At 53.0% G+C, this 10,644-nt stretch overlaps 1 protein-coding gene across 1 annotated transcript; it reads right to left on the bottom strand.

Moving 5' to 3' along the window:
- Positions 1-1,818: 1,818 nt before the first annotated feature.
- On the bottom strand, positions 1,819-9,612 carry LOC147651058 (uncharacterized). The gene is made up of 17 exons (XM_086845836.1): positions 9,528-9,612; positions 9,131-9,416; positions 8,764-9,035; positions 8,344-8,435; positions 8,157-8,258; positions 7,753-7,877; positions 7,514-7,676; positions 7,321-7,427; positions 6,991-7,104; positions 6,726-6,844; positions 5,481-6,566; positions 4,875-5,160; positions 3,843-3,969; positions 3,323-3,394; positions 3,021-3,108; positions 2,230-2,311; positions 1,819-2,011 (listed from the first exon to the last, which is right to left on the bottom strand). Exons 3-11 carry the CDS (start codon positions 8,804-8,806, stop codon positions 5,527-5,529), a joined length of 1,905 nt encoding a protein of 634 aa, XP_086701962.1. The 5' UTR covers positions 8,807-9,035; positions 9,131-9,416; positions 9,528-9,612; the 3' UTR covers positions 1,819-2,011; positions 2,230-2,311; positions 3,021-3,108; positions 3,323-3,394; positions 3,843-3,969; positions 4,875-5,160; positions 5,481-5,526.
- Positions 9,613-10,644: the final 1,032 nt, after the last annotated feature.

The following is a 10,644-nucleotide window of genomic DNA, read 5'->3' as shown; positions in this document are numbered from 1 at the left end:
TTCCATTTTTTTTAGCAGTTCTATCATCATTTAAAACAGCTTCCCACAATTTATCTCCAAATTTTTGCCACTCACTTAATTCATGGACTGTATGGGGATTCTGAAAACACCCCCGGGCATACCCATAAGCAAGAAGTCCAGGAAGCTCCTTGCACAAATCAAAATCTTTAACCTGTCGCTTTTCTAAAAAGCAGGTAAATAAATCATATGCTGCTTGCCTTTCCATCTTACCGTCAGTGCGTGCTGTTGCAGCCCCTACAAAGTTTCAGCAGCACCTTACAGCAGGACTCTTCTATAAGGACGCCTGGGGCGCGGCAACGTTGCTTTTTGACCAGGACTCTCCTGTGAGGTTGCCTGGAACACGGCACAGCTGTTGCGTTTGGCCGTCCTTGCTGCGGAGGACCCGTCCCCTGACACCAACTCCCTTGGCTGACTCCAACTCCTTTTTAAGGTCCCAAAGATCCCAAAGGTCCCAAAGGTCCCTGCTGTTTGGGCACCTTGATGAGTTTGGCGGAAGAAATGCAGCACTCAATATGAATGATCAGCAAGTCTCATTTATTGGTAACTCTAAAACCACTTATATAGCTTCAATAATTAGGCTCATACCTAGTGCAAAAGCAAGCTCGTTATTGGATATTTTCAATTAAGGTCAACTCCACCTAATTCCACATTCCTGTGATCGCTCACCTATGCTGAATTCACATTCTTCTGATCACAGCGTCCTGTTCTCAGTTAACAGTTATCACTAAGGTCTTCCTGACTTTGCAACATCTCACACTAACCGAACTCTACTGTCTAATTCTTTCCCAGCTAACTGCTGCATGGGAACATGACCTTTGCTAGCTAGCCATTGCTCTCTACAGTTCTAACAATGTAATGCTGGGATTTGATACAGTTGCCCCTCAAATACCCCAGGTAAAGGGAGCTGAGTGCTTCGATTCCACTGAAACCATGAGACAGTATCAAGACAAGTATGCTGCTATGAAGGAGCACTCTTTTTTTTCTGCCATGGAGAGAGAGGACTCGCACGTGGAGGAGACCGTGGTGTTCCTGCACAGGGACTCACCCCTGACCAGAATCATGTGTGACAGGGAGCAGGAGGGCCCTGATGTTAGTGAGCAAGGTGAGGGCAAAGCAGCCCCTCTCACAGCCTGGCCCAGGGGCTGTCGGGGTGGCCAGCGTGGGGCCCAGAGCAGAGGCCAAAGGAGGCAGGAGCTGCTCAGCCAGGCCAGGGCTGGGAGCCTCCTTCCTCCTCAAGTGGGGCCCAGCTGGGCCAGGGGGCAGCTGTTGGGAGCCCCGTGCCCGCAATGGCCGCTGCTCTCCAAGGCCTCCAGCCCTGCCCATCAGGCAGGCACGCAGGCAGGGACAGAGCAGCTCTTGGGGCCGATGCTGTGGGCTGAGAGCCCCACAGAGCTGCTCATGCCCGCTGCCATTGGCTCTGTCCCCTGCAGCATGCCTGCTGTGTCGCCGTGCAGAAGCTGACCCCTGTGCTTCTCCAGGCCCTGGCAAGTGCCCCTGTGCTGCTCCTGTGCTGTCCAGGGCACCCACGGGCGTTGCTCGCGCCTGAGAGCGACCAGAACCAGCGGGGAGTGTGACAGCTCTGCTGCTCTGGGCTCGGCTGTCAGGCCAAGCCCCCGGGGCTGGGGGCAGTGTCCTTTTATGCTTGGCAGAGCCCGTAGGCTCCTGGAGGGCTGGGGGCACTGCTGCGGCCCAGCCTGGCCCAGGCCTGGGAGGCCTTTGACATTGCTGTTAGATCCTTGAAAGGATTTAAACGGTAAGGTTGCTTGGCAACTTCTTCAAGGAACAAATATGACACGATTCTTTTCAAGAAAGGGTTTATTAGTTTGGGTTCAGTTTCCCTATGGAATTCTTATGCTTCCTTAGACGATCCAGAAATTAATGAAAATCTAACATATTCCTAGGAGAAGTTTTTGAATCCACTACTTGCAGAAGTCTCTAAAGTCACTGTTTCTCTTAAACACTTCCCTTACATCTAGCTAGCTAGCTGCTCCTGTAACAGAGAGAGATGCAGTGGTTTACTTGGCTGGACATCACAACATCATGTTACACACACCAGTATACCAACACCCATTTGTTCCCTGACAGTTCCAAAGTTTCAGGCTTTTCTGGAGGTCCTGAATTAATTTTGCATGCACATCCATAGCCGTGTTCCCTCCCCATGCTCAGCATTCAGCCACTGTTACCAGGGAGCCAATGTTCCATACTCACCTCAAGCAATAAATCTACATATGTCTTCCCAACCCACTTTGTCTTCACTGAGCTCTACAGATCTACAAAATAACTTTAGGCCCTGTGCACAAAAGAAAACACAACACCAATCAATAGGGTTCAACCCTTCTGATTCGGCTGCTGCTCCCAACAATCATGAATGAACAACACGATAAAGTCAGAAGCTCTATCCTCCACGTCCCTCCTATTCTCTTGCCCCCCACCACATGTTGGCTCCAGCAGAAATGTTCCCTACTGCAGCCTGGTGTACTAAGAAAAATGAAAGGCAGCAGCTGTCTCCCTGAACATGCTGCAATCTAAATTGCAGTGAAACAGCAGCTCTTGCATTAAATGCTCAGCAGCAGGATCCCACAGCTGGCCCCAGAAGCGCTGCCTGCCAGGGGCTGAGATCTCCATTCTGACACACCCTGCAAATCAGACGGGCTGGAAGATTGCAGGGCAGTAACTGTATGAACACAGCCATACATTTCATCCGCGTTATCTAGCAAGTCTCAAGAAACAAACGTCATTTAAGCCTGTCTTGAGACTATATTCTACAAAATAGAACAAGCAATTGTTTTGGTGGCCTGTGTAATTTTTGGGGGCTGTGTATGGGTTTTTTTGTTGTTGTTGTCTTTGTTTTTAAATCGAAAATTCACTGGCTTCAGAAGAGCAAGCCCCAGATTCATTAGGATGAAGAACCGCACGGACGTATGTGGCTGACAAGAACACTCGGCATGTCTAACAGTAACACCAGAAAGACAGGAAAAAGTTAAAGGAGATAGACCTACCTGAAAGGATCCCAAATGTCTCGCTAACCTGTCTAGTGACTATTTTTCTGCTAAGCTCTAAACGTTCCTATAGCTATGAGGTAATTATCTGAAAGAAAGGAAAGGCAGAAAGCTGCTCAGCCTTTATTTTTTACCAGGACTGTCTCATGGGATTCTACCACAACTTTGACCACAAGAAAGGATGGCAAATTTTGACTACAGAGCATTCATAACCAGGCAGCATTTTTTCCTCCTTACTCAAGTCCAGTAAGGGTTTAAAAGGGAAAAATATACAAAAGGGGACTGAAGAAGTTGTGTCGTACCTCTTTAGGCATTCGTCATCTATGGAGAAGAAGAAAACTCTAGCACTTTCTGTGCGTGGTAGAGAAAGAACCCTAGACAAGTACAAAGGGGTTTTAGCATCCTAAAAGGTCCTATCAAATCCCATGGGCACGAGTTAGAGCTGTAGTGCCTCAGAGAAATGGGATACACGGAAGAGCTTTCCTGCATAGTATGCAAATAAAGCCTTCTATAAAAAGACCCCACGTTTGACACAAAAACTGACTGTGTCTTTGCCTTGTGGCCAAACTCAGTTTGGGGTTGGCCAAACCAAAACAACCCAGTCCATTTCTTGTGCTCAGCTTCTCTCTCTTCACATTCAACTTCACATCCAATGGGCTGCTGGGACTCTGGACTCCACACAGCACCAGTGGTTTTCCAAGATGACTTTCCTTGCTCAGAGGTGTGCAGTGTCAGTTTCCCATTTCCTCAGTGCTGCCACTAATATTCCCACAGCATCCAACTACTACAGCCAAGTAGACAACAAATACAAATGGAACTTGCCTTTCTTGGTGCTTTGCAATTTCTGACATCTCCGGCTCATCAGCACCCTCAGAAGTGATGTCTTGGAAATGTGAATCCTCTTGCCACGTGACTTTTTCCGGTTTTATCGTTCCAAGTATGTGAGGCCCTGCAAAACCAGCAGCAAAAGAGAAAGAAAGCCAAAACCAGATTATTTCTCTGCTTGCCAGGAAAAATTCCTTCTTTCAAGTGAAATATTTATACCGGGAAAGACAGATTTAGGAAGGACAGAATCTTCTCCTCCCTGATTTCCTGAGCTGTAGCTCTGCTCCAGGATCTTCCACTTTCTTCTAGGCATCTCCTATGTATTCCTAAATATTTATCATTGCATCCAGAAGACAGTGAATAGCTCCTGAATACAGCACAAGTGTGCTGGGCTTGTTGCTTTGTGTTGTTACATTTAATATTTTGGATAACTCGGCACGGTTTCCTTTCATTCCTACCTGACTGTGACTTGATTAAATATTCCTTCATCTTCATTTCATAAGGCCTCACTTTATCTGAGGTTAGGACACCCCAATGATCCTTCAGTGTCATTCAGTTTCCTTTTTCTGAAGGTCCAGGAATAGAATTTGGTAACTAACAGAATGTTCATGGAGCTTGGGGTCAACTCCAGGATTTTGCTCCTCCCTCTACCTTAACACCCATTTTCCTTAAAATCCTCTTGGGCTCTAGGTAACTTGGTATGACTGCTGTGTCACCTTTTTCCTTGTTTGAGAAGTTTAGGGCACAACAAGAAGCTTTTTCACCACTCTGCAAAAATCCCAATGCCTTCTCAAGGCGTGCACCTCGAAATTCCTGAGATGCAAGCAGGAGTTACCTCTCATTAATCTCCCACAACCTTGGCAAGTAGAAATGAAGATCAAAATACTTCTGCATAATTACTAACTTCTGCTGCTGAAAATCCTCTGGATTTAATCCTCTGGATTAAAATCCTCTGACCTTCTTCACACCATATTGCTCTACAGTGCCTGTTCCTTAGAAATGGCTCCGTTAGGAGGGTTCTGCTGTTACCTTCTTTGATGCCCAACTCCTCTGTGTCTTCAAAGAAGGAAAACTTGAAAGCACTCGACTCCTGAGTTCCGTCGTTTTCAGGCAAAGGTCCCAGACGTTCGTCTGGGGCAGAGTCCTGCGCATCCTCTTGGTCCCAGGCTATTTCCACTGTCTTTTCCGGTTTGACCTTTGAAGGTCCAAGCAAGTCTTTTAAATCAGCAGCAGTGTCGCAGTCGATTTCTCCAGACACTTGAGGCAGTGTCTCACTCTCTTCCTTCTCCCTCTGCTTTACTGAAGAAAGGTTTTACTGAAATGAGATTGATCAAGGATGGCAACACAGCCCACGGCCTTTTCAAAGACAGCTTCCCTAAGAGACACCTTGCTCGTCATGTCTCCCTAAACGTATCCAAGCCATTAAGGACTGGTTCACTTTCAAGGGGAAGCAGTGTGGAAATATCTGTCTAAAGGCAGCAATGAGTGTCCTTTTTAATTAGCTATGTCCTCAGGTGTCTTTTCCCTTCACAATACATGGTAACATAGAAATCAAGGATCACAGAAATGCCAAGAGCTAATCTGGGTTTTCCACAGACCTGCAAATCTCAAGGTCCCTGTACTGACCCTTCTCACCTTCACTTACAGCCACAAACAGAGGGACTAGAAAGAGAAGATGACACTACGTGCTGCTGTTAGAGGTCCGAGTTGAGGCCCGACGTGGCTGGCGGGAGCGGTTGCTCCAGCGCGACGTCCCCGACGGTGTCCCCCTGCGCCTGGGCCTCTCAGCGCTGGCTGCTGTCCTCCTGCTCCCGTCCTGCCGACTCCTGGACCGGACAGGTCGGTTTGAGGCCCGACGTTGCAGGCGGGAGCGGCTGCGTCTGGGGGACGTCCCCGAGGATGTCTCCCTTTGCCTGCGCCTCTCAGCATTTGCTGCTGTCCTCCTGTTCCTGTCCTGGAGACCGCTGGGCTGGACAGGTCGATTCGAGACTTGACGTGGCAGGCGGGAGCGGCTGCGTCTGGGGGCTGCCTGCGATGGTGCCTCCCTTTGCCTGGGCCTCTCTGCCCTCGATGTTGTGCTGCTGCTCCTGTCTCGGCGACTCCTCGACCGGGCAGGTGGACTCTGGGCCTGAGCTTCCTGGCGGGATCGGCTGAGTCTGGGGGCTGCCCGCGATGGTGTCTGCCTTTGCCTGGGCCTCTCTGTCCTTGATGTTGTCCTGCTGCTCTGGTCACAGTGACTCCTTGACCAGACAGGTGGACTTAAGGCCCGAGCTTGACAGCAGGGGCAGCTGCATCTGGGGGAAGCCTGCGATGGTGTGTCCCTGGGCCTGGGCCTCTCAGCCCTTGGTCTTGTCCCGCTGCTCCTGTCACGGCGACTCCGTGACCGGACGGGTCTATCTGGGGCCCGACTCTGCTGGCGAGAGCGGCTTCGCTTGCGGTCAGGCCCAGCACGCCTGGAATGGACCCTGTCCTCAGGGCCCATGGAGCTGCTGTGTCTTGGCCTTGATGTGCTTGGGCTGCTGCTGTCTGCCAAGGATGAGGCTGCACGCTGGGGGCTGCTGTGACTGCTGGCCTCTGGAGATGGAGAACGGGGAGCCAGAGCTGATGACACCGGGCTGCTGGTGGGGCTGATGGCCTCAGATTCTGAGAGGCCCTGAGAAGATTCCAGTCCTGACTGTCCGGTCAGGCTGGGGCCATTGAGCTCCGGCTCATCCCTGGCACCTGTAAGAGCAAACAAGAATGTCCGAGGCCTGCCAGGCCTGGAGCAGGCCATGCCCGACCAGAGCACTGCCCCCAGCCCTCCAGGAGCCCATGGGCTTTGCCATGCCCAGCCTGGGCACTGGCCCCAGCCCAGGGACACCCGCCTGCTTTGCCTCATACCCGTGCCGAGACCAGCACAGCTCTCACACTCCCAGTGGGTTGTCCTCACTGTCAGGCCAGAGCAGCGCCTGTGGGTGCCCTCAGCAGCACAGGAGGAGCACAAGAGCAGCTCCCAGGGCCTGGGAAAACAAACGGGTTGATAGCACTGAAGACAAAGTGTCCCAGCATGGGATTGTGCAGCCCAGCACCACTGGCTCCTTCTGCTTTCAGCCCTTCCTGAGACACAGATTCCCTGCAGAGCCCCGGGTGCAGCTTCCCAACTCACCCCTCTTCCTCTGCCTCCTCCCTGCCTCCTGGGTAAAGGCATTCCCTGGCATTGCACCTGCTGTGCCTCTCTCCTAGATCCGCAAAGGCATTGTTGTCTTCCCATGTTGGCCCTCTGATGGAGAAAGGAAAAGCTGATGTGTTTCTTCTGCCCTGCCCTCACGGAGGTAACAGGGTGACCCTGCTCTTCCTCCAATGCTTTTCCAAGTCCCCTGAGAAGCGCAAGTCCAGACTCCCTGGATGGGGCAGGGCTTGGACTGCTGGGGCAGGGCCTGGCACAGCACGGCACTTGCACCCTCCTGCCTTGTGCTCCCCGCAGAAGGACACCAACCTGATGGGGGTGCGGATCCCCATGCGGAACATCTCCACAAGGAATTCCTCACTATCTCTGCAGAGGGGGCAGCTGAAGTGCAAAAGACCAGCGCGCATGGCCTGTCCCTGCAGGGCAAACAGAAGCAGTGTGAGCCAGGCCCTGGTGCTGCTGAGCACCTGCTGTGTCCCAGGCCTGAGGGCATGGCTCCCACCTGGAGGCAGTCCCTGTGGAACCAGGCTCTTTTGCACGTCGGGCACACGATGGTCTTGAAGGTCATTCTGTCCTCCACTGGCTCCATGCAGATGGGGCATTCGGTGCCCGGCTCTGGAGTCACCTGCACCATCTGCACTGGACGGTGTCCAGGGCAGAAGGACCTGGGGACAAAGGGATGGGCCTAATGAGAAAGTCTTGGTCCTTCCCCAAGGGTGGCCAGAAGGGGAGAGGAGCTACCTGTATGGGGCAATGTACTGCGTGACACAGCCGCCCTCCTTGGCACAGGGCAGGTGGAACCATCTGTTGCAGCCTTCCTTGCAGCACAGGATGGTGGCCCCGCTCTGGCCGCAGATGCAGCAGTGCTGAAATGAGCCAGGCAGCCCCATCAGCGGCAGCCTGGGGACCTCCCCAGGCCGCCCCAGGGCTGCAGGCAGGGAGCAGGATAGGGCCGCTGCTGGCGCTCAGCCCACAGAGCCAGCTGGTGAGGGGAGCTCCTGTGCCAGAGGCTCCACGGAGCTGCTGGGAGGCAGACTTTGTCCCACAGCCGGCTGCATGGCCGGCCTTCCTTGCTGGGGCTCTGGGCTAAGCTCTGGCCAGCCTCTCCTGGCACAAATCTCCCTGCTCTTTTGCCAGGCCCTCACCTTCCATGCCGCCCGCCTGACTGCAAGCTGGATATCTGGAAGGAGGAAACCCAGGAGTCCAACACATTTTTTTGCTTGCCGGAAAAGCAGCGTGGCAAAATACTGCAGAAAATGGGAAGAGCTGATGAGGACAGGGTGGCAGGGACTGCCCCTTGCAGTGCTGGAGGGAGTGCCCGGAGCCACTCACCAGGCAGAAGATGTGGGCATAGAGCCCGTATTTCTCCTGTTTGTCGCCGCAGGTGTCCGGGTCAGCCTCTGAACGGCGACACAGCAGGCATGCTGCAGGGGACAGACACAATGGCAGCGGGCGTCAGCAGCTCTGTGGGGCTCTCAGACCGCAGCATCGGCCCCAAGGGCTGCTCTGTCCCTGCCTGCGTGCCTGGCTGATGGGCAGGGCTGGAGGCCTTGGAGAGCAGCGGCCATTGCGGGCACGGGGCTCCCAACAGCTGCCCCCTGGCCCAGCTGGGCCCCACTTGAGGAGGAAGGAGGCTGCCAGCCCTGGTCTGGCTGAGCAGCTCCTGCCTCCTTTGGCCTCTGCTCTGGGCCCCATGCTGGCCACCCCGACAGCCCCTGGGCCAGGCTGTGAGAGGGGCTGCTTTGCCCTCACCTTGCTCTCTGCCATCAGAGCCCTCCTGCTCCCTGTCGCACATGGCGGCTGTCAGCGCTGAGTCCCTGTCCAGGAACGCCGCTGTCTCCGCCAGGTGCTGGTCCTCTCTCTGTGGGAGGAAGAAAAGTGATGGGAGTTTGGAGAACAGGCCCAGAGCTACGAGGGTGCTACTCCCTGGTCAGCCCTGCGTGAGCCCTGCTCCTGTCCGCCTTCTGCTCCCGTCGTCGTGCTGAGGAACACCGTCGTCTCCTCTGGATATTCCTCTGCTGATTCTGGGAAGGGAGAGGCAGGTGAGCCTGCAGCACAGGCCCAGAGGCCCGAGGTGTGGGGCCCCTCTGGTCCCTGGGCAGCTGCTTCCCTGCCTTACCTTCTCCTCCCGTTGCCAGGTCGCACTGACACACGGCCTGAGCCCAGCCTTCCCTTTTGGGGCTTTGGTCGCACGCGTCACAATGGCCACTCTGACGTCAGCATCTTGCTCCCAAGATTCACGCAGCCATGGCCTCACATGCCCGGTAGCCACTTGAGGCCACCCCCTTGGCAACCGAGGTTCTGACATGGTTCCAAGCCTTTGGTCAGCACGGAACCAGGCCAGAGACTCCTGCAGCAAGTGCAGGGTCCAATCCCAGGCTCCAGGGCAGCCATCGAGGGTGGCACTGTAGGCACAAAGGTGCTGTTCAGGCACGGCCACCCCAGGGCTCCTGCCCCTGGCAGTCGGTTGCCCAGAGAGCTTGTGCAGAGTCTCTTGCACTGCACAGATTCCAAACCTGCTCTTGGTGCACCGACATGTTCCTCTAGACCTCTCGGCAATAAACTGAGATGAACCTGATTTCATGCCCGTGCTGATCACTGTTGGGAACAGGAGATAAAGCTGGGGACCACGTCAGCTGCCTCCCAACCGCAATTCGCCTGTTATCTAATAATCTAATAACTTTGACATTTTGTATTAAAAATTTAGTATTAAGTATTAGTATTAAGCTCCTGAGAAACATCATCTTTTACACTGACTCAGTGGAAACCCAGAGAATTCCTTGGGAGTTTTCTGTGTACGTCTGACTGGAGAGGTTTCAACCGTCCTTGTCTCGGTAGTCCAAACCAGGAGGATGTTTTTCCCACAGTAAAGGAACGTTGCTAGTTTGGTCCATGTTTTCCTTCTAGCAAATATATTGAAAAAACACCGCTTCCCTAAGCACTGCCTTGCTTTTCATGTTTCCCTAAAAGTATCCAGGCCCATGAAGGAGTGGTTACCTTTCAAGGGCAATGTCTAGGTTGACTGTATGACACTGTCTCCCCTGTCATCTGCTCTATGCCCAGACATGGGTCCTGCAGCTTTAAGCTAGGCCCAGGGGATGGGGGGAAACCAGGGGTGTTCTTTTGGCTGTCTGTTCAAACACAGGTTCTCCTCCACTCTCAGCATTGATTCTTTCCCAGCAGAGATAGGGGGAGTTAAATTCTTGCTTGTAGCTAGCTTCAGTTTTGCCAGCTGAGGCAAGAAGTTGCTCAGGACTGCATAGAGCTTCCCTGCACACCCTTCATTTCCCTTTATTATGGTAAACCACCGCAATAACCTGATCAGAGATAGCCCTTTAAGGACTTTAAACGGATTGCGGCAGTTCGGCCAGCATCTTGGCTGGATCCCATGTGAGATCTTGCTTCCCTTTTCTTTTAGCCCTCTGTCTCGCCCGTCGATTCAGTTGCATCGAACCATGGGGTGTTCCATCTTCTCGGCAGCAGGGATAACTTTCAAGGAAAGACCCTTTTTCTCGAGACTGCCGTTTTAAGAATTGCTCCCAATTTTTATTTTTTACCCCTGGGATATCACACCTGACTTTTGTCAGTGTTTTGCAACAACGTATTGCAATTATTTCAATAATATATGGTAAA

The sequence above is a fragment of the Cyanistes caeruleus genome, chromosome 11, assembly GCF_971803275.1.
Source record: "Cyanistes caeruleus chromosome 11, bCyaCae1.hap1.1, whole genome shotgun sequence".
In the NCBI taxonomy this organism is placed as follows: Eukaryota; Metazoa; Chordata; class Aves; order Passeriformes; family Paridae; genus Cyanistes; species Cyanistes caeruleus.
Note: the sequence above shows the minus strand (reverse complement) of the source record. Positions and strands in the feature narration are given on the sequence as shown.